A 24199-nucleotide genomic window follows, 5' to 3' on the forward strand; every position below is an offset into this window, starting at 1 on the left:
CCTTTGTAGGTGACTTTTCTTTTATCCCTCGCTGCTCTTATAATTGTCTCTTTATCTTTGGTTTTGGCAAGCTTGATTATAATATGTCTTGGTGACTTTCTTTTAAGATCTACCTTACCTGGAGTTCGATGAGCTTCTTGGAGAGATATCTTCTCATCTTTCACAATATCAGGGAAGTTTTCTGCCAACAAATCTTCAACAATTCTTTCTGTATTTTCTGTTTTCCCTCCCTGTTCTGGTACTCCAATCACTCGTACGTTATTTCTCTTTATCGAGACCCACGTGATTCTTAAAGTTTCTTCATTTTTTAAAATTCTTTTATCTGATGTTTCTTCAAATATGTTAGTGCCAGGTGTTTTATCTTCGAGTTCAGGAATTCTGGCTTTTTACTTGCTCAATTCTACTCCTTTGACTTCCTATTGAGTTGTCTACTTCTGTAATTTTATTGTTAATTTTTTTGAATTTCTGATTGCTGTCTGTGGATTTTTCCATCTTATTAAACTTTTCATTATGTTCCTGAATAATCTTCCTAATGTCTTCAGTTGCTTTATCTGTGTTCCTTGGCTTGTTCTGCATATTGCCTCTTTTTCTTCCTGATATCTTGAAGGGTTCTGTATATTAAACTTTTGTATTGTGCATCTGGTAATTCCAGGAATGCACTTTCATCTAGGGATCCCTGGATTCTTTGTTTTGAGAGTTCGTTGAGGTGATCATGGTCTGTTTCTTTACGTGAATTTATATTGACACTTGTCTCCAAGCCATGTATAAGTTATTGTATTGGTTATATGGCACTGGGTATGCTTGCTTACTGTGTAGTAGCTTCTTGCTTTGTTTTGTTTTGATATACTCAAATGGGTTGCTTGAGTGAGGTAGGTTGGTTATTTTTGCCTTCAGAGCTCTGACATCTTGTCCCCAGATGGCTAGAGCTGTTTTCAGGTATATCAGTGTAGGAGTCCATTCAGTTTTCTTGTATGAATTCAGCTCAGGTTTGCAGATAGTTGATCATCAAGAGAGTGTGGTACAGGCTGTGTCCTACAGTCTTAGAGGGGCAGGGGTGATTGGCATATGTACTGGTATCTGATTGCAGCAGGAGGTCATGCTCTGAACAAGGTATGGGGCTGAGAACCAACCCCCACGTGTCTCAGAGGAAAGTGCGTCCCTGTTCCCTAGAGCATGCAGGTGGATGGGTTCTGCAGATGGACCATGGACACCCAAATTTTTTGGTTTTAAGGACTGGGAGTTACCAGTTATCCTTGGACCCCTGTCGCAGGTGGCTGGGTGACCTGAGTGGAGCTACCAGTCCTTAGGTCCCTGATGTGGGCAAGTGAGGACCTTGTTTAATAGGCAAAGCGATGTCAAACATCAAAAACTCACCTCTCTACCACACAGCTGAAATGGTTAGAGTCTGCCAACAAGGGCCTATTCTCCCGATATAGGCCCACATGGGTTCGTGCAGAGGAGAAAGGTGCTCAAAGTGCATGGACTGTTTATGCCTGGACAGGAGCCACTTCTGTCCTGAGCTCCCCTGGTTAGTGGAGCTAGCAAATTATCTTTTCCTCCAATTTCAAATTTTTTCCTCCCCCAAAGCCAGGAGGATGGCTCTAGGTGCTCAGTGGGGCCTGTCTCAGGCCCAGGGAATTCAGCCACTGAAGTCAGCTTGGGGGTGGGGGGCATGGTAAAATATGTGCAAGCACATAGCTTTTGGAGAGGGTGCCTTTCTTCTTAGGTTCCAGAGGTGTGAGTAGGCTGTGTGGCTGGCTGTTTCTCCCTGAGGAATCTGCGGCCAAAGGCTGGTACCAGCCCGTGGCTAACACTCTGGGAATGGTGCCTGAGAGCTCCCCATGATTCCAGTCTGGTAACTCCTCTCCGCTTCTAAACCATCTCTTCCTCCCCCTGCCCTTCAGTTCGTTTTCTAAGCTTGCCTTTGAAGGTCAGGGCTACCAGCTTGTCACAAATATACTCGTTTCACTTGTTCTTTTTTTTGAGTCTTTGTTGTAAAGAGGGCTCGCCGGAAGCGTCTGTCTATTCTGCCATCTTGGCTCCGCCTCCCAATTTTTTTGTTTGTTAAAGTCTTCGCTTTATTACAAAATAAAAGACACAGCCACATTATATTGATTAAATTATTTTCATATTTTGTTTCTATATTAACGTATCTTCAATAGTGACCCTTACTTTCCTGGTAGTAATTTTAAACATCAGGTTTTTGGAGGTTTGTCATTAGCTTCTATTCTGAGAAATGCAAATGGTGGAAAGAAGAATGGAAGAATGAAATGGATTTCTTTTTATGATCCCCCAAATTTGGCCTAGTTCTTGTAAATTTGTGATCTTTTTTTTTTCAGTTGCATCCATTAATAGGATAAATTTTACTTTTGCTTTCTTGAACAGTTTGTCCTTTTATCATCTGCTACCAATCTGTACACTTACGCCAGACGTTACTATTTCTGCTAATTTTAAGATTTGTATTGAGTTAAAAATTACAATTCGTAACTCATGCACAAATGATTGAAGTCCATTTTTCCCCCTCTGCGTTTTGAGCATGATACTTTAACATTTGCTTTAAAACAGTTACTTTAAAAATGGTTCCTTTTGAGACACTGTAAGGTAGGTTACATTACTTACTGGAATTACTATTAGTTTTTAAAACCTAAGTACTTACTATATACTCCTGGCACAATAAAAAGGTTTTTTTTTGTTTGTTTTTAAATAGGAGATTTGTGTTAAAGATGCTGAAGTTGTCTTGTGTGGAGGAACCGAAAGCATGAGCCAAGTCCCCCACTGTGTCAGAAATGTGCGTTTTGGAACCAAGTTTGGATTAGATATCAAGGTTAGATTCATTAAATTTTTTTAAAGTTATTTCTCATGCTATTATTTTAATAATTTTAATAACCTACCATTTGGGGAAGAGAGAGCTAATTTTAAAACTAGTTTTATTAATGGGGGCTTTGCAAAACCATGTTTGGTTTTTTTGATATCTTCATCCATTGAAAATTAGACTTTATCACAGCACACCTGTGGTAGTGGAGTTAACGTGTGGAAATGGTTATAGACATGGGAGAGATGAAGAAAGGGAAAAAGTGGATTAAAAAGATAGGACCTCCCAACAGAGTCCAGGACCTGGTGGCCTCACTGGTGAGATCTATCAAGCATTTAACGAATAATTGACACCAATCTTCTCAAACTCTTCCAAAAGATAACAAGAGAAGGAAAACACTTCCTAACCCATTCCATGAGGCCAGCATTACCCTTATACCAAAGCCAGATAAAGACACCACAAGGAAAGAAAACTCCAGACCAATATCTCTTATAGATGTAGAAATCCTCAAAATACTAGCAAACCAAACCCAACAGCTTATGAAAAGAACTGTACACCTAACCAAGTGGTTATGGATATACAACATAGTGAATTATATACGTAAAATGGTTAAAATGGCAAATTTTTTGTTATATATTTAGCTACAATAAAATTAATTTAAAAAAAAAGATAAGCAAAGGCTGAATTAATCTCTCAACTAAGTAATTGGTAACTCAAGTAATTAAATTTTTATCATGGCTTATGGCAGTTTTATTTCTGGGGCCCTCTCCATTGAGTAGATTTCTTTTTCATCACAGAAAACATTATCTTTGAATACAGGTTGTATTACCCCAGATCTGTTAGACAGAAACTGATCCTTCCATCAATGAAAGCTATAGCATGAGAATGATAGTACTAATAATGATGTTATGTGGTCCTTCAGTTATTAAAGAGCTAATAACATTTATATGTTGAGCATTTTCTAGGAGTAATGATTGATTTACACTGTTTACCCAGTTTCTCACCTAGTCCTTTTGAAAGTTGAAAGGAATGAGACTTAGAAAACATGAGATAGCGGTATTTTAGACAACAAAGATATTTGAGAAAACCTTTGAAAAGACAGGTCAGTGAATCAAAAGGTGGTGGGGCAAGTCTGGAAGAAGGAAATGGGGCACACTTGTCCGAGATTCTAGTTGTGTAATAAATAACAACCTCTCCTCAGCCACTTTTAAAAGGTTGGCAGTTCAAATCCACCAGCTGCTCCTTGGAAACCCTATAGGTGCAGTTCTACTCTGTCTTATAGGGTCGCTGTGAGTCAGAATCAACTCAACGGCAATGGTTTTGTTTTTTTTTTTTTTCTCGAGCCTTCCCCAGATTCTTCTCAACCCCATAATAACTAATGAGCAAGGGCATGCCTATTGTTGAACGCCTGCCATAAAAAAAGGCACGCAGATAGCGCTCTCCTAAAGAGCTCCTAACTGCTTTACAAAGATGGCTACAGGAAAACGCTGCAGGAGGACTTGGTGTAGGGTTTCTAATAAAATGGAATCTTGAGGGGAGGTAAGTTTTTATTGTAGTATAGCTTCCTGCATTCATTTGTCAATATTCCAAGTATGCAACACCTCTACACAAGAGTTTGCACTTATTTGTAACATGCAGGTTAATTTAAAAAATATTTTTCAGAAGACTGCCCATTAACGTTGTTGGCTCTCCTTAAAGCCCCACATTTATAGAGGAAAATACATGCATTTTATAATGGCATTGGATGTTTTAGAAAAAAAAATCATGGAACCAAATATGAATAGTAGTAATAGTAAATGCTTATCAAGAAGTCTAATTTTATTTTTGTTTATTGGAACTGTTAACTAAGGTTAAGAAATTATAGCATATTACTTTTGGAAGATATGCTTTAACAAATCACTTTATTAATGTCTTTTAATAGCTGGAAGATTATTTGTGGGAATCATTAATGGATACGCATGTCCAAATGCCCATGGCAATTACTGCAGAAAATCTTGCTGTGAAACATAAAATAAGCAGAGAAGAATGTGACAAATATGCCCTACAGTCACAACAGAGGTGGAAAGCTGGTTAGTGAAATTGGATAATATAAATACAGGGGTGGGGGAACCTATAGGAAAGCTTTTCATCATTTCAGATTGTAACAATCATATAATATTAGTTAAAAATCATACCTATTGACAGTTACTTTTTTTTATTATTCCTTTGTTTTTAACTGATCAGATATTCTGTTAAGTATTGCAAAATCAACTGGGAATTTCTCTTTTAAAACAAGTTAATGCTATTTAAAAAGTGATATTATTAATTGACCACATCTGGACGGTTGAATTTTGTCCTAAACTGATCTTATTCTCAGTAGAACACACTGTGGGATATGATACACTCCTTCAGAGTGGCAACTGGAATCCCCCTACTACGATGGCCTTCGAAGCATTCAGTTTATTCAGGAAACTTCTCTGCTTTTGGTTTAGTCCAGTTGTGCTGACCTCTCCTGTATTGTGTGTTGTCTTTCTCTTCACCTAAAATAGTTCTTATCTACTATCTAATTAATGAAAATCCCTCTTCCTCCTTCCCTCCCCACTCCCCTTAACTATCAAAGAATATTTTCTTCTCTGTTTAAACTATTTTTCAAGTTCTTATAATAGGGGTCTCATACAATATCTGTCCTTTTGCAACTGAATAATTTCACTCAGCATAATACCTTCCAGATTCCACCACATTATGAAATTTTTCACAGATTCATCATTGTTCTTTATCAATGTGTAGTATTCCATTTTGTGAATATACCATAATTTATCCGTTCATCCGTTGATGGGCACCTTGGTTGCTTCCATCTTTTTGCTATTGTAAACAGTGTTGCAGTGAACATGGGTGTGCATATTTCTGTTCGTGTAAAGGCTCTTATTTCTCTAGGATATATTCAAAAGAGTGGGATTGCAGGATCCTATGGTAATTCTATTTTTAGCTTTTTAAGGAAGCACCAAATCGATTTCCAAAGTGGTTGCCCCATTTTACATTCCCACCAGAAGTGTATAAATGTTCCAGTCTCTCCAAAACCTCTCCAACATTTATCCTTTAGTGTTTTTTGGATTAATGCCAGCCTTGTTGGAGTGTAGTTTTGATTTGCATTTCTCTAATGGCTAATGATCCTGAGCATTTCCTCATGTATCTGTTAGCTACCTGAATGTCTTCTTTAGTGAAGTGCCTGTTCATATCCTTTGCCCATTTTTTAATTGGGTTATTTGTCTTTGCAGTATCATGTAGATTTTAGAGATCAGACTCTGATCAGAAATGTCATAGCTAAAAACTTTTTCCCAGTCCGTAGGTAATCTTTTTATTCTTTTGGTGAAGTCTTTGGATGGGCATAGGTGTTTGATTTTCAGGAGCTCCCAGTTACCTAGTTTCTCTTCTGCATTGTTAGTGATGTTTCGTATACTGTTTATGCCGTGTATTAGGACTCCTAACGTTGACCCTATTTTTTCTTCCATGATCTTTATCGTTTTAGATTTTATATGTAGGTCTTTGATCCATTTTGAGTTTTGTTTTTGTACATCATGTGAGGTATGGGTCTTGTTTCATTTTTTTGCAGATGGATATCCAGTTATGCCAGCACCATTTGTTAAAGAGACTATCTTTTCCCCATTTAACTGACTTTGGGCCTTTGTCAAGTATCAGCTGCTCATATGTGGTTGGATTTATGTCTGGATTCTCAATTCTGTTCCATTGGTCTATGTAAGTGTTGTTGTGGCAGTTTGACTACTGTGGCGGTGTAATAGGTTCTAAAACAGGTAGAGTGAGGCCTCCCACTTTGTTCTTCTTTTTCAGTAATGCTTTACTTATCTGGGGCCTCTTTCCCTTCCATATGAAGTTGGTGATTTGTTTCTCCATCTCATTAAAAATGTCATTGGAATTTGGATCAGAATTGCGTTGTACCTATAGATGGCTTTTGGTAGAATAGACATTTTTACAATGTTAAGTCTTCCTATCCATGAGCAAGGTATGTTTTTCCACTTGTGTAGGTCTCTTTTGGTTTCTTGCAGTAGTGTGTTGTAGTTTTCTTTGTATAGGTCTTTACGTCTCTGGTAAGATTTATTCCTAAGTATTTTATCTTCTTGGGGGCTACTGTAAATGGTATTGATTTGGGGATTTTTCTTTGACATTCTCTTTGTTGGTGTAGAGGAATCCAACTGATTTATGTATGTTTATCTTGTATCCCGATACTCTGCTGAACTCTTCTATTAATTTCAGTAGTTTTCTTGAGGATTCTTTAGGGTTTTCTGTGTATAACATCATGTCATCTGCAAATAGAGGTACTTTTACTCCTTCCTTAGCAATCTGGATGCCCTTTATTTCTTTATATAGCTTAACTTCTCTGGCTAGGACCTCCAGCACAATGTTGAATAGGAGTGGTGATAAAGGGCACCCTTGTCTGGTTCCCCATCTCAAGGGGAATGCTTTGAGGCTCTCTCAAGGCAGACATTCTTTATTAGTTAAGCTAAACTGCTGTTTAAGAAAACTTCAGTGGATATTTTTGGTTTAAGTTTTAAAGATTATCTCAAGGCAATAATTTCAGGGGTTCCTAAAATCTAAGTGAACATTGATTGGTATATGATGATGATGTTGATGGCGGTGGCTAATATGGGGGGATCTAAAACAATAAGAAAATATGACATAGAAGATGGGAGAAACATGAAAGGATTTAAAACTTTCTAAGGCCTTTGTGGAAACCCTGGTGGTGTCATAGTTAAGTGCTATGGCTGCTAACCAAAGGGTCAACAGTTTGAATCCAGCAGGTGCTCCTTGGAAACTCTGCGGGCAGTTCTAACTGTCCTATAGGGTTGCTATGAGTCGGAATAGACTCCGTGGCAATGGGTTTGGTTTTTTTGGGTTTAAGGCCTCTGTAGGAGCTCTGGTGGCGCAGCGCTTAAAAGCACTTGGCTGCTAACCAAAAGGTTGGTGGTTTGAAACCATCAGTGGCCCTGTGGGAGAAAGATGTGGCAATCTGCTTCTATAAAGATTTTTAGCCTTGGAAACCCTATGGGGCAGTTCTGCTCTGTCCTTTAGGGTTTCTGTGGGTCAGAATCGACTCGATGGCAGTAGGCTTGGTTTTTTGGTTTTTGAAAGCCTTTGTATTCTTCAGGATATCAGAGCCAATAATTATTATTTTTAGACTTAAGTCAATTAGGCACAGCATAAATTTAAGGGTAGAATAGAATATATAGCTTCCAAACAGTAGATGAGAAAAAATAATTTTAAAAAATAGTCTCTAATAGGCAACAAAAAGATACTTAAAGCATGATTGATAGATAACAAAAAGAATGTGATAGAAATACATCTAAATGTTCACAATGAATGTAAATGGACTAAGGTTCCCAGATAATGACTGATATTCCAGGTTGGATTTTTCTGAATTCTGCTATATATGAAATGAATCTACTAGATCTACGTGTATAAATAAATCTCATAAACATCATGTTCAGTGAAAAAAACAAGTTGAAAAAAGAATAGAGTGTCACTCAACTGTGTACAACTTAAAATACAATTAAACAATACCATGTATTTTTTATGGATATTGACATGTAAAGTAAAAGCCTAAAAACATAAAAATGTTACATATCAATTGTAATGGAGTAGTTAACTTCTGGGGAGTGTGGAGGGGTTTTGATGATAGGAGAGGGGATAGCAGTGAATTTCATCTGTACCTGTAAAGTCTTATTTCCTTTAAAAAAAACTCTAAAGCAAACATATGGCAAAATGTTAAAATGAGCTAAACCTGGATGATGGCTTTGTGGATGTCTATTATACTGTATATTTTGGAGCACCTTTAAAATATGCCATGATGAAAAAATAAAAATTAAATCAAGAACCAAAAAAAAAAGGCGGGGGAGGGTTGGAGAGTAAATGCATTCCGTGCCATGACATCTGTAGCTGACACACAGACCTCTCCAGCGGCACCTTGTATGTCTCTGCATAATCTGAGGGGCTGTGACAGCCTCGCTCCCCAAAGAGTTTGGTAGGCTATTCTCTCATTTAAAAAAATGAATTGCTTTAGCTAAAACATACCTTGTTTTGGTGTATGCTATTTGGAGATTTCTTTGAATGTATGCAAGATGCCTCCACTTTTTTTTTAACTTGGTAAATGTATATATTTATTGGATTCCTAAAATCTAAGTGATCTTCCTTGTCTTCTAATGTCCTTTAGTAGATGGAATTAATGCAAGCATGCTCTTAAAATATACTCTAAGGCATTCTGTCAACTGTATACTTTATTTTTTTCTTTAATGATTGGAATAAATTATGAATATCTCTAACAAAAAGCTGCTGATTCACTTTTTAGCCACCAACCAAGAGTTAATAACATAGAAATTTCTATTAAAATATAAGGTTCAGAATTTTGATCCTGTTTTTTTTTATAATAGCTCTTTTGAGATATAATTCACAAAGCGTACAAAGCATCCATTTAAAGGGTGCAATTTAATGATTTTTAATATATTCATAGAGTTGTGCAGCCATACCCCAAATAAACCTTAGAACATTTTCATCACTCCAACAAGAAACCCTATAGCCGTTAGCAGTGGCTCCCCATTTTCTTCCAATTAAATTGAAAAATACAATTGACTTATTTTCTTTTCTTCTTTCTTTTTTTTTTTTTTCCTTTTTATTCTTACTGTAGTCATTCTACCGTTTTTGATATTTCAGCTAATGATGCTGGCTACTTTAATGATGAGATGGTGCCAATTGAGGTGAAGACAAAGAAAGGAAAACAGTCAATGCAAGTAGATGAGCATGCTCGGCCCCAGACGACCCTGGAGCAGTTAAATAAACTTCCTCCGGTATTCAAGAAGGAAGGAACTGTCACTGCAGGGAATGCGTCGGTAGGTGTCACCGTAGGGTATCCTGAACTCTTCCTGATGTGTTCATTGCAAAATAATCAGGAAGTATCTTTTACGTACTCTTAGTGCTAGTGTTTGGTTATTTAGCTTAAACTACTAATCTTCATAGGAGTGCCTTGGTAGTGCAAATGATTAACATACTTAGCTGGTAACCAAAAGGGTGTTGTTTGAGTTTACCCAGAGGCAGCTCAGAAGAAAGGCCTGGCAATCTGTCTCTGAAAAAATCATCCTCTGAAAACTCTATGGAGCACAGTCCATTCTGGCACACATGGGGTTGTCATGAGTTGACTTGATGGCAACTGATTTTTTTGTTTTGTTTTTTAGTAGTGTTCATATTCTTTTTAATTTGGGTTTTTGTAGTTCAAAACAAAATATTTTAACTAGAGGCCCTTTTCAAATATTCTTTTTAATTCTAGTCTTTTCAGAATGCTGCAAGGAAATCTATCTGGTTTTTAATTTCATTATCATATTAGGTTTTTTGTTTGTCTTTGCTCATGTAAAAAAAACTTACTGTATTTCTTATTTCTACCTACATCTGGCTATAAGCTTTTTCTTTCCTACTTTCCCTTAATGAGGTTGTATTTTGTGCCTAAAACAATCCCCTTATTCCACCAAAGTACCACTAGTACTACTTGTTAAATCCCATATTCCCAGTACTACTCTGTTAGTTCAGACCTTGATTAAATGTCTGCATTCTTTTAGTCTCTAGCTAATCTACTGTTTGTTTTGTTTTCAAGGGGGTATCTGATGGTGCTGGAGCGGTTATCATAGCTAGTGAAGATGCTGTTAAAAAACATAACTTCACACCACTGGCAAGAGTTGTGGGCTATTTTGTGTCTGGATGTGATCCCACTATCATGGGTATTGGTAAGTTTATAATGAAACAAACTGGTTCTGTTTCTGGAGGTGGGTTTTTTTTTTTTTTGGCATTCAGATGCCTGAAAACATAGCTACATCGAGATCACTTGTGGATAAAAGGAGACTGGTAATCAGACATTTAGACAACTAATTTTTATGAAGTGTTTAAAGTACTCCGAATTGTGCTAGACACAATGGGAAAACGAAGCAGTATAAGCCCCTTGTGGGAGGTAATCATACATTATTGTCCATTTGAGGTATTTAAAATTAATACAAAATAACAGAAGAATTACGTGGTACTGACAAAACAAAAGCAGTTCTGCGATGAAAGAAATCATGGGGTGAAATAGAGAAGCCTATATGGAGAAGACAGCAGCACACCTCCCTGCTGGGAGCTTTTACACAGTCCTTAGTGTCCCGTTCACTCCTCCCACAACTTTAGTAAATGAGACTTCTTTGTGAAGGTGGAAACTGAGGCAGAGGGAGATTGTCTTGGGAGGTTCAAAACCAGTAAGTGATAGAGCCAGGGTGTGAATTCAGGTCTCTAATTCAGGTGCCCTTCTCACTGTGAGTTAAACACATTGTCTCAGAAAGTCAAAGTAACACTGGCCTGGCTCAGCTGAGGCTTAATAGCAAAATTAAGAATTATAAACCATGTATCTAGATTCACAATGTACTAGCTAGGGAAAATTCGAAACCCCCTACAAACACATATATTCTTGGATTGGAGAAAAAAATGTGAATTAGAAGTAAAACAGAGGATTTTGCTGGATACACTCCTAGGACCACAGATGATGCCGAACTTGAATGGTTTCTGTTCATCATTCTCTAGGAAATGGTGAACCAGTTAGGTGCCTCACTTACACAAATAAAATAAGACACCCAACGGCCTTGATCTGTCCCTCCTCTATCCTTACACCACAAAGGGAAGCCCACCCTAGGGTATATTTACTTGTTTGTTTGTTTCATATGAGTACCAATGTGATACTTCTTTTTTTTTTTTTTTAATTGAACTTTAGATGAAGGTTTACAGTACAAACTAATTTCTCATCCAACAGTACACACAGGGTTGTGTGGCACTGGTTAACAACCCCACGACATGTCTGTCAACACTCTCCCTTCTCAACCCTGGGTTTCCTGTTCCCTCCTGCCTTCCAGTACCTGCCCCAGGGCTGATGTGCCCTTTAGTCCCGTTCTGTTCCATGGGCCTGTTAAGTCTTTGGCTGAAGGGTAAACTTCAGGGGTGACATCATTACTGAGCTGAAAGGGTGTCTGGGGGCCAAACTCTCAGGATTTCTCTAGTCTCTGACGGGCCAGCAAGTCTGGTCTTTCTTGTTGATTTGGAATTTTGTTCTCCATTTTTCTCCAGCTCTGTCTGGGACCCTGTATTGTGATCCCTGTCAGAGCAGTCGGTGGTAGCGGGCACCATCTAGTTGTACTAGATTCCGTCTGGTGGAAGCTGTGGTAGCTGTTGTCCATTAGTCCTTTGGACTAATCTTTCCCTTGTATCTTTAGTTTTCTTCATTATTCCTTGCTCCCGAAGGGATGAGACCAGTGGAGCATCCTAGATGGCTGCACACAGGCTTTCAAGACCCCAGACGCTACTCATCAAAGTAGAATGTAGGACATTTTCTTTATAAACTATGTTTTGCCATTAGAGCTAAATGTTCACCGAGACCATGGTCCCCACAGCCCTCAGCCCTGCAATTCAGTCCCTCAGGGAGTTTGGATGTGTCTGTGGAGCTACCATGACCTTGCCTTGTACAGGTTGTGCTGGCTTCCCCAGTATTGTGTACTGCTTTACCCTTCACCAAAGTTACCACTTAACTGCTGTCTGTTAAGTGTTATTTCATCCCCACCCCTCCCATTCCTCGTAACCATCAAAGTTTCTTTTTGTACGTAAACCTTTTCATGAGTTTTTACAGTAGTGGTCTCATACAATGTTTGTCCTTTTGTGATTGACTTATTTCACTCAGCATAATGCCCTCCAGATTCATCCTTGTTATGAAATGCTTCACAGATTCATCGCTGTTCTTTATTGCGTAGTACTCCATTGTGTGTATGTACCACAGCTTGTTTATCTATTCATCTGTTGATGGGCATCTAGGTTGTTTCCATCTTTTGGCTATTGTGAACAATGCTGCAATGAACATGGTGTATGTACATCTCTCTGTTCGTGTGATGACTCTTATTTCTCTAGGATATAGTCCTAGGAGTGGGATTGCTGGATCATATGGTAGTTCTGTTTCTAGCTTTCTAAGGAAGCATCATACCATTTTCCAAAATGGTTGTATCATTTTGCATTCCCACCAGCAGTGCATAAAAGTTCCAATCTCCCACAGCCTTTCCAGCATTTGTTATTTTCTGTTTTTTTGATCCGTGCCAGTAATGCCGGGGTGAGATGGTATCTCATTGTGGTTTTGATTTGCGTTTGCCTGATGGCTAGAGATCGAGAGCGTTTCCTCCTGTGTCTGTCAGCCACTTGAATGTCTTCTTTGGTGAAGTGTCTGTTCAGTTCCTTTGCCCATGTTTTAGTTGGATTATTTGTCTTTTTGTTGTAGAGGTGTTGGATTTTCTTGTAGATTTTAGAGATTAGACCTTTGTCTGATTTGTAATAGCCAAAATTTTTTCCCAGTCTGTAGGTTCTCATTTTACTCTTGGTAAAGTCTTTTGATGAGCATAAGAGTTTAATTTTTAGAAGATCCCAGTTATCTAGCTTATCCTTTGGAGCTTGTGTATTGTTGGTTGTGCTTTGTATCCTGTTAATGCCATGTATTAGGGCTTCTAGCGTTGATCCTATTTTTTCTTCTACGAACTTCATAGTTTTTGGCTTTATATTTAGGTCATTGATCCATTTTTAGTTTTTGTATATGGTGTGAGGTATGAGTCCTGTTTCATTTTTTTTGCAGATGGATATCCAGTTTTGCCAGCACAGTTTGTTAAAGAGACTGTCTTTTCCCCATTTGATGGACTTTGGGCCCTTGTTGAAGATCAGGTGGCCATAGGTGGATGGATTTATATCTGGGTTCTCAATTCTGTTCCGTTGGTCAATATATCTGCCATTGTACCAGTACTAGGCTGTTTTGTCTACCTTAGCTGTATAGTAGGTTCTGAGGTCAGGTAGTGTGAGTCCTCCTACTTTATTCTTCTTCTTCAATAGTGCTTTACTTATCCAAGGCTTCTTCCCTTTCCATATAACGTTAATGGCAAGTTTTTCCATCTGTTTAAAGATGTTGCTGGTATTTGGATTGGTATTGCATTGTATTTGTAAATCACTTTGGATAGAATTGTCATTTTCACAATGTTGAGTCTACCTTTCCATGAAGATGGTATGTTTTTCCATTTATGTAGATCTCTTTTGGTTTCTTGCAATAGTGTTTTGTAGTTTTCTTTGTATAGGTTTTTTTGCATGGTTAGATTTATTCCCAAGCATTTTATTTTTTTAGGGGTTATCAGATGCCCTTTATGATGTTGAGAAATTTCCCTTCTATACCTATTTTATTGAGAGTTTTTATCAGGAATGGGTGTCGGACTTTGCCGAACGCCTTTTCTGTGTCAGTTGAGATGATCATGTGATTCTTTTCTTTCCTTTTATTTATGTGGTGGATTACGTCGATTGGTTTTCTAATGTGGAACCATCCTTGCGTAACTGGTATGAATCTTACTTTGTCATGGTATATTAATGCTGAATTCTATTAGCTAGAATTTTTTGAGAATTTTTGCATCTATATTCATGAGAGATATTGGTCTGCAATTTGTGTGTGTGTGTGTGTGGTGTCTTTGCCTGGTTTTGGTATCAGGGTTATGCTGGCTTCATAGAATGAATTCAGAAATATCACTTCCTTTTCTATGTTTTGGAATAGTTTGGGTAGTACTGGTGTAAACTCTTCTCTGAATGTGTGGTAGAATTCTCCCGTGAAGCCAGTGTGTGAAGGTAGTGTCTCTAGAAATTTGTCCGTTTCCTCTAGGTATTCAAATTTGTTGGAGTGTAGTTTTTCATAATACTGTGTTATGATCCTTTTTATTTCAGTTGGGTCTGTTGTAATGTTCCTATTTCATTTCTTACTTGGGTTATTTGCTTTCTCTCCTGTTTTTCTTTTGTCAATTTGGCCAGTGGTTTGTCAATTTTGTTGATCCTTTCAAAGAACCCACTTCTCGTTGATTCTTTGTTGTTTTTCTACTCTCTATTGCATTTGTTTGTGCTCTGATCTTTTTTTATTTCCTTTCTTCTGGTGGCTTGGGGCTTCTTTTGCTGTGTCTTTCTACCTGTTCAAGTTGTGTAGCTAATGTTTTGATTTTGTCTCTTCTTTTTTGATGTGTGTATCTAGTGCTATAAATTGACCTCTCAGGACTGCCTTTGCTGTGTCCCAAAGGCTTTGGTATAGTGCTTTTTTGCTCTCATTTGATTCTAGGAATTTTTGGGTTCCATCTTTGATTTCTTCTATTGCCCCGTGGTTTTAAACCAGGGTGTTATTCAGTTTCCATGCAACTGATTTTTTTTCCTTATTCTTCCTGTCGTTAGTTTCTACTTTGATGCTGTTGTGGTCGGATAAGATACTTTGTATTATCTCAGCGTTTTGGATTTTGTTAAGGGTAGCTCTGTGGCCTAAGATGTGGTCTGTTCTGGAGAACATTCCCATGTGTGTTGGAAAAGAATACGTACTTTGCAGTTGTTGGGTGAAGTGTTCTGTATGTCTATGAGGTTAAGTTGACTGATTGTGCTCTTTAGCTCTTCTGTATCTTTGCCGAGTTTCTTTCTAGGTGTTCTGTCCTTTACTGAGAGTGGTGTGTTGAAGTTTCCTACTATTATTTTGGAACTGTCAATTCCTGTTTTCGTTGCTGTTAGAGTTTATGTATTTTGGAGCCCGGTCATTGGGTGTGTAGATGTCTATTATGGCTAAGTCTTCATGATGGATCATCCCTTTAATCATTATATAGTGCCCTTCTTTGTCTTATGGTGGATTTTGTTTTAAAGTCTGTTTTATCTGAAATTAGCATTGTCACTCCTGCTCTTTTTTGGTAGGTATTTGCTTGATATATTTTTTTCCATCCTTTGATTGTTAATAAATTTACATCTTTGTTTCTAAGGTGTGCCTCTTGTAGACAGCGTATTGATGGATCCTGTTTTTTTACCCATTCTGTCACTCTCTGTCTCTTTATGGGTGCATTTAGGCCATTTACATTCAGTGTCATTATTGATAGGTATGGGTTTATTGCTGTCATTTTGTAGTGCTTTTTTTTGTGATGCTAACATTTTCTTTGTTCCTTTTACTTTCCTGTGCTGAACTCCTTTTGTTTTTATTGAGACTTTATGTTTTTCTTCTTTATTTTGATGAGTAGGTTTGTTAACTTTGTGGTTACCTTGAAATTTACCCTTAACTTCCTGGGTTTGAACCAGTCTATTATTACTTGGTATTGCCTTGCCTTTCTCTCCATTAGAAAGTTCTATACCTTTACCATTTATTCCCTCTTTTATTGTTCTAACATTGTTGCTGTGTTTTACTTAGTTTTTCAGGTCTTTGCTGTGGAGGGATGGAGTGGTGTTTTTGTCTATGGCATCATGTTGGCCGGAAGTGCTTGATAGGGCCAAAGATTTTTCTATGAGTTGAAGCCTTTTTTGACTGACTAAATTCGTTTTTGAGGGATGGTCCCACTATAGAAGGGAATGACCTGTTGCTGATGTGCCTTCTCAGAGACCCTTCAATGTAAGCCTCTTAAGTCCTGCTCGAATAATACCACTTACGTGGATTTGAGATTAAGTTAATAACCAACCATATTTGCTGCCATGTCCTTCAGAGAAGAACTTATCTTTGCACATTCCTTTTTTTTTTAATAATTTTTATTGTGCTTTAGGTGAAAGTTTACATATCAAGTCAGACTCTCACATATAAACTTATATACACCTTACAACATACTCCCATTTACTCTCCCCCAATGAGTCAGCCCGCTTCCTCCTTCCAGTCTCTCCTTTCGTCTGCACATTCTTAAGGAAGATTGCTGGCCTGCTCATATCTTGCCATCTTTTACCACTGTTGTTAGGTACCGTGGAGTTGATTTCAACTCATAGCAACCCCATGTGTCAGAGAACTGCCTCAGGATTTTCTCGGTTTTTTTTTTTAATCTTTACAGGTCTTTCTCCTGCTGAGCCGCTCGGTGCCTTCTAAACACCACCCTTTTGGTTAGCAGCCAAGTGCTTAACTGTTGTGCCACTAATGTTCCTTCCATCTTACACTATGTGTCCCAAGTTATGTCAATAAAATCTGCAAGATACTTAGACATCTGTTAAAAGTTTTTTTCTATGCTATAGTCTTTTTAAAACTCATTAGCTTTCAGCTACCCATTATCAGCAAAACATAGCTTTTGTTTTAGAAATGGAAGATAGCTTGAAAAATTAAACATCTGTATATTGGTATGACATTTATTATTTCAGTATCTAGAGAAGTGGTTCCCAGCTCCAAACGATCATCAAAATCTAGTCATACTCTCACCGCCCAAGATTCTGTTTCAGAGGGCCTGGGGTCGAGCCCAGGATATGAGTTTCTTTCAATGTACCTAGATGCTTTTGATGGTCAGTTGAATGTATCTGATAGAGATAGTCATTTCATAATTCTTTTTCAGTTTAACCTTATTTAATAGGTTCTGATTTAAGAAAAGAAAACATCATTTACATTCCTCCTATTCCAGGACTTGGATGTCTGCCCTAAAGTACAGTGAACAACATGGTGGAAGGATTGGTTTTTCTCTCAGGGCTTGAACAGAGCTCTTAATGCCAAGTGTTCCACAGTGTCATGTGACCCTTTACCTAGAAAGCTCGTCTATCAATTGTAGTACAGTGTTAAACATGGTACCTAAATGAAGTGTACCAGATGAATGAGCAGGGAAGACTAGATTATTAAGTACCTGATATGGACTGAATCGTCAATCCAGTTTCTAAGAATAGTAGTTCCTCAGTTATGTAGTTGTCCTTAGCCCTGCAGAATAGCTGTAGGCCCAGGAAAGAAAGAAGCCGGGACTTGAAGAGAAGAAAAACAGCTCCGAGGAAGGACACAGAGCACCTCTGGTTTTATCTATTGTTGGGCTTCATTTCTATAAAGGATTCTACTGCTTAAAAACAAAAAGGTTAAAAAACAGTTCACAGGATTTCTTCTGATGAGAAGCTTGAAACCCACAGAGGTGCCCAAGATCACACAGCTGTTTGTGGCAGGAACCACGGTAGAATTACAATTTCCTTTTCCCAGCCCAGAATTCTATATTTTTGAGTCCCAGTAAATAACAAGAGTGGTCTGGGAAGAGTCCTTTAAAAATCAAGTTTTAGCCTATTATATTGTTATAATTGACTGGATTAACTCTGAGTTAACAAGAACATGCTTACAGTGTTGTTTATGAAGACTGGGAACTTTGGTGCCCTTTTACGACAATGGTTTTAGCACCCTCAGTTTTTAGTACCTCTTTCACAACTGTAGAATACTTCATCCCCTGACCATGCTGGATAGCTGATGCCTTGCTGTGGACGACCCTCCTCATATTCCTGCCTTTGAGATACAAAGAGGATCTTGAATTAGATTCTGTATTAAACCAGTAGCTGGCACAGAACTGGTACTTTAAATTGAAAAGTGTTAACTGGGTGGCCCTAACCGATAAGCGGACTGTCATCCAAAGAGGATTTTAACTGAGATGACAGAATGCACTAACATTCTGTTTAGATTGCTTTAAGCTTTTCTTGTAAAGACTGATTTCGCATTTTACCTTATGTGTATTTGCAAAACATTTCAGAATGGTTGACTACTTGAATTCAGGGGAAAATGCCATGTATTTTTCTTCTTAGACATTTATGGCAATTTTATTCTCTGTAATCAGAAAGGTAGAAAAATAGATAATCTTCTCTAGCCAGATTTTTTTACCTTTTGGGAAAAAATTATGAGCAGTACTAAACTGTCATTGATGATCATCAGAAATCTGGAAGCTAAAGCTTATTTCAGAAGTAATCTTATTAGGTGGATTTGCGTTTCTTGAGGTAGGGTTATATTTTACTTAAATTCCCTGCTTAACGTTAGAGTTATAAATGTCTGTCAGCAAGTGTCTTGTAGATTCCTTTCTTGCTGTGCCTGAGTGGCGATGCTGCTATTTCTTGCCATTGGTCCAAATGGGCCTGAAAATTTGGAGTGTAGCCACAGTCACTGTACTAGGAATGCATGTGGTCAGTATCCCAGGAGAGTGCTCAGTTGGCCTGGCCATTTGCTATCAAGTATGATTTACAAGTGTCTGCAAAACCAGCAAAATTCCATGTATGAATTCCTTTGGCTGATGGAACCCTTAAAGCCATTTATAGTAGAACTTTTCCTCTAAGCCTCTCATCTGCAATTTGACTGTACAGTTAGACAGTGTTTCACCTTGGTCTTGTTTTCTGTTTCTTTATTTTCATATCATTTAATAGTGTGCTGTCAAGGTAGCAAGGTCTGTGGCTTCTAATAACTCTTGTCATTATTTTCTCCCCACTTATCTATTTGGTAAAGGAGAATTTTGATACATACATGAATATGAGATGAAAGGCATTTTTATTCTCATCTAGGTCCTGTCTTTGCTATCACTGAGGCACTGAAGAAAACAGGACTGAGTCTTAAGGACATGGATTTGGTGGAGGTAAGTGTTCTTTTTTTTACAACATGAACAAACCACCTCCTTTATAACACAAATGGGTTTAGGTATTTGTTAGCTCTTTTTGTTTTAATACTGTTAACCTTTCCAAATGCTGTACATCTAAATATTACCTTTATTACGTGCCTTGTGTTAGTACTTTTCCCCCATCTGATGCAAGTGCTTTACTTATATGTGAATAATTCTAATAGACTTGTTTCTCCTACTAAATTGTAAGTTCCTGGAATGCAGAAAACATTTGTAGGTCATCTTCCTCAGAACCTTATAGGACTCTACTACATTTTAGATTATAAATAATGTCTGTTGTAACTATTGCCATCGGGTCAATTCCGACTCATAGCGGCCTTACAGGCCAGAGTAGAATTGCCCCGTTGGATTTCCAAGGAGTGGCTGGTGGATTTGAACTGCCAACCTTTTGGTTAGCAGCCTGAGCTCTTAGCCACTGTGCCACCAGGAGTTGAATTGAATATTATATAAGGTGGGTGAGAAGTAAGTAACTTTAACTCTTATTTTGTTCGTTGAAGTGACAGAATATAGTAAAAGAATTGACCTAATAGAAAATCGATATGAAACTGGTCTGAATTTCTGGCAGTTCCCTGTCGATATACTGCTGCAGGCGTTTTTGAATGTCTTCAGCAGAATTTTGCTTGCATGTGATATTAATGATATTCTATAATTTCCACATTCGGTTGGATCACCTTTCTTGGGAATAGGCATAAATATGGAGCTCTTCCAGTCAGTTGGCCAGTAAGCTGTCTTCCATATTTCTTGGCATAGACGAGTGAGCACCTCCAGTGCTGCATCTGTTTATTGAAACATCTCAATTGATATTCCATCAATTCCTGGAGCCTTGTTTTTTGCCAATGCCTTCAGAGCAGCCTGGACTTCTTCCTTCAGTACCATCGGTTCCTGATCATATGCCATCTCTTGAAATGGTTGAACATCGACTAATTCTTTTTGGTATAATGACTCTGTGTATTCTTTCCATCTTCTTTTGGTGCTTCCTGTGTCATTTAATGTTTTCCCCATAGAATCCTTCACTATTGCAACTTGAGGCTTGAATTTTTTCCTCAGTTCTTTCAGCTTGAGAAAGGCCGAGCATGTTCTTCCCTTTTGGTTTTCCACCTCCAGCTCTTTGCACGTCATTGTAATACTTCACTTTGTCTTCTCGAGCTGCTCTTTGAAATCTTCTGTTCAGTTCTTTTACATTATCAATTCTTCCTTTTGCTCTAGCTGCACAACGTTCGAGAGCACGTTTCAGAGTCTCCTCTGACATCCATCTTCATCTTTTCTTTCCTATCTTTTGAATGACCTCTTGCTTTCTTCATGTATGATGTCCTTGATGTCATTCCACAACTGGTCTGGTCTTCGGTCACTGGTGTTCAGTGCATCAAATCTATTCTTCAACCCACCCATTCAGGTGGGATATACTGAAGGTCATATTTTGGGTCTTGTGGACTTGATCTGATTTTCTTCAGTTTCAACTTGAACTTGCATATGAGCAATTGATGGTCTGTTCCACACTTGGCCCCTGGCCTTGTTCTGACTGCATTTGAAAATAACTGATGAAACAAAGGAAACCCCTTTACTTAAATTGATAGGAAAGGGGCTTCTTCACTCTAAGCACATGTATCGTTTCCTCTGTGGTAATCCAGCAAACAAAGTCTTCCACCCAGGAAACTATGGTTTTAGATAAGCGGTTTATCCTTAACTCTCTTCTTCCATACTTAGGAGATCACAGTTTAGAGATTCATGGGGGCTGTTTAATTACCATATTTATGTCATCAAATCCAGAACCCACTGCTGTGGAGTTGATCCCTACTCATTGTGAGACCCTATAGGACAAAGTAGAGCTGCCCCATGGGATTTCCGTGTGGAATGGGGCCCTAGTGGAGCAGACTGCTGCATCTTTCTCCCTCAGGATAACTGGTGCATTTGAACCACTGACCTTTTGGTTAGCAACTGAGTGCTTAACTACTGCACCACCAAGACTCCTTATATTGGCAAATAGATACCGCTACTTTCCAACTTTAGCCTTCTTCCAGCTTAAAACTCAATATTGAAATATATCAGTTCTACAAAGCTGTTCCTATTCATTTATACATGTATAAATACTGAAGGACATAGCTTTCCACATCCTGATGGTGTTGTCTTTGACACATTTGGTGATCGTGCAGTAGTGTTTCCTAGATCCAAAAGCCTAGTTTTCACAGCACATTCTAGGTCACTTAGTACCTCATTGAGCATGTATTTATAAAACAGAAACATAATGTTGAATCTCAGGATGAATAAGGCACCATCTTGGGAAAGCACAAAATATAGTAGGAAAGAGCATGAGACTAGGAGTCAACCTGGGTTTTGATCCCAGCTGCATAAGAGTTAAGTTTCTAAGAATCAATATGGTGGCATACTGGTTGAGAGCTATGGCTGCTAACCAAAAGGATCAGCAGTTCAGATCTACCAGGCGCTCCTTGAAAACTCTATGGGGCAGTTCCACTCTGTCCTACAGGGTCGCTATGAGTCGGAATCCACTGGGTGGCAGTGGGTTTTTGTTTTTTTTTTTTAACGGGTTTTATAAAATTTCTGAACTAAGATTATATGAAGTTCGAGTTGAAACTGAAGAAGATTAGAATAAGTCCATGAGAACCAAAGTACAACTTTGAGTATATCCCACTGGAATTTAGAGGCCATCTCAAGAATAGATTTGACACATTAAACGCTAATGGCCGAAGACAAGACCAGTTGTGGAAGGACATCATACATGAAGAAAGCAAAAGGTCATTAAAAAGCCAGGAAAGAAAGAAAAGACCAAAATGGATGTCAGAAGAGATGCTGAAACTTGTTCTTGAACGTCGAGTAGCTAATGCGAAAGAAAGAAATGATGAAGTAAAAAAGCTGAACAGAAAATTTCAAAGCGTTGCTCAAGAAGACAAAGTAAAGTATTATAATGAAATGTGCAAAGACCTGGAGATAGAAAACTAAAAGGGAAGAACATGCTCAGCATTTCTGAAGCCAAAAGAACTGAAGAAAAAAATCAGGCCTCAAGTTGCAATATTGAAGGATTCTATGGAAAAAATATTACATGATGCAGGAAAGATCAAAAGAAGATGGAAGGAATACACAGAGCCACTATACCAGAAAGAATTGGTCAGTGTTCAACCATTTCAAGAGGTAACACATGATCAGGAACCAATGGTACTGAAGGAAGGGGTCCAAGCTACTCTGAAGGCATTGGCGAAAAACAAGGCTTCAGGAATTGACAGAATACCAACCGAGATGTTTCAACTAATGAATGCAGTGCTGGATGTGCTCACTTGCTGTACGAAGAAATTTGGACGATAGCTACCTGGCCAACTGACCGGAAGAGATCCGTATTTATGCATGTTCCCAAGAAAGGTGATCCAACCAAATGCGGAAATTATCGAACAATATCATTAGTATCACATGCAGGTAAAATTGTGCTGAAGATAAAAAGCAACTGCAGCAGTATATCCACAGGGAACTTCTAGAAATTCAAGCTGGATTCAAAGGAGGATGTAGAATGAGGGATAGCATTGCTGATGTCAGATGGATCCTGGCTGAAAGCAGAGAATACCAGAAAGATGTTTACCTGTGTTTTGTTGACTATGCGAGGGCATTTGGCTGTGCTGATGATAACAAATTATGGATAACATTGAGAAGAATGGGAATTTGAGAACACTTGATTGTGCTCATGAGAAACCTGTACATAGATCAAGAGGCACTTGTTCACACAGCAAAGGGAATACTGCGTGGTTTAAAGTCAGGAAAGGTATGCATCAGGGTTATATCCTTTCACCATACTTATTCAGTCTGTATGCTGAGCAAATAATCTGAGAAGCTGGACTATATGAAAAAGAACAGGGCATCAGGATTGGAGGAATACTCACCAACAACCTGCCTTATGTAGATGACACAAACTTACTTGCTGAAGGTGAAGAGGAGTTGAAGCACTTACTGATGAAGATCAAAGACCAGAGCTTTCAGTATGGATTACACCTCAACATAAAGAAAACAAAAATCCTTACAACTGGACCAATGAGCAACATCATGATAAACGGAGAAAAGATTGAAATTGTCAAGGATTTCATTTTACTTGGATCCACAATCAACAGCCATGGAAGCAGCAGTCAAGAAATCAAAAGACGCATTGCATTGGGCAAATCGCTACAAAAGATCTCTTTAAAGCGTTGAAAAGCAAAGATGTCATCTTGCAGACTAAGGTGCGCCTGACTCAAGCCATGGTATTTTCAGTTACCTCATATGCATGTGAAAGCTGGACAATGAATAAGGAAGACAGAAGAAGAATTGATACCTTAGAATTGTTGTAGTGTTGGCGAAGAATATTAAATATACCATGGACTGCCATAAGAATGAACAAATCTGTCTTGGAAGAAGTACAATCAGAATGCTCCTTAGAAGTGAGAATGGTAAGACTTCGTCTCACGTACTTTGGACATGCTATGAGGAAGGATCAGTCCCTGGAGAAGGACGTCATGTAAAGTAGAGGGCCAGCAAAAAAGAGGAAGACCCTGGACAAGATGGATTGACACAGTGGCTTCAACAATGGGCTTAAAGCATAACAACAATTGTGAGGATGGTACAAGACTGGGCAGTGTTTTGTTCTGTTGTACATAGGGTCACCATGAGTCAGAGCCAACTGAACGGCACCTAACAACAAAAACAACAAGAAGAAGATCATATGAAACCATAGTACTATAAACTTAAACTATGATAAAAATCTAAAGGTAATTACCATAGGCAGCCTTGGTAAGTGTAATGTAACAATGTGGTACTTCTCAGTTCTGCTACGTTTCACCATAATAACCATTTCCTTAATATATCTGACTCTGAATGTTCTTTCTTGTCTATCAGTTTCTTCTTGGAAGTGCGGCTAATAATAATGGGTAGTAATAGCTACTATTTATTGCTATTTATTTTGGAGCCTTGGTAGTGCAGTGGC

General features: G+C 38.3%; 1 protein-coding gene across 4 annotated transcripts in view; it reads left to right on the forward strand.

The window, feature by feature from the left end:
• Positions 1-24199, forward strand: part of ACAA2 (acetyl-CoA acyltransferase 2) — a 75211-nt gene that overhangs the window by 46175 nt on the left and 4837 nt on the right. For all 4 annotated transcript variants that reach the window (XM_023543792.2, XM_010586736.3, XM_064294536.1 and 1 more), the window contains 5 exons: positions 2708-2824; positions 4734-4881; positions 9512-9687; positions 10443-10572; positions 19133-19203. In XM_023543792.2, the coding sequence (XP_023399560.2) occupies positions 2708-2824; positions 4734-4881; positions 9512-9687; positions 10443-10572; positions 19133-19203 (642 nt within the window). The remainder of the gene's footprint in view (positions 1-2707; positions 2825-4733; positions 4882-9511; positions 9688-10442; positions 10573-19132; positions 19204-24199) is intronic.

This window comes from Loxodonta africana, chromosome 11, assembly GCF_030014295.1.
Source record: "Loxodonta africana isolate mLoxAfr1 chromosome 11, mLoxAfr1.hap2, whole genome shotgun sequence".
Classification (NCBI taxonomy): domain Eukaryota; kingdom Metazoa; phylum Chordata; class Mammalia; order Proboscidea; family Elephantidae; genus Loxodonta; species Loxodonta africana.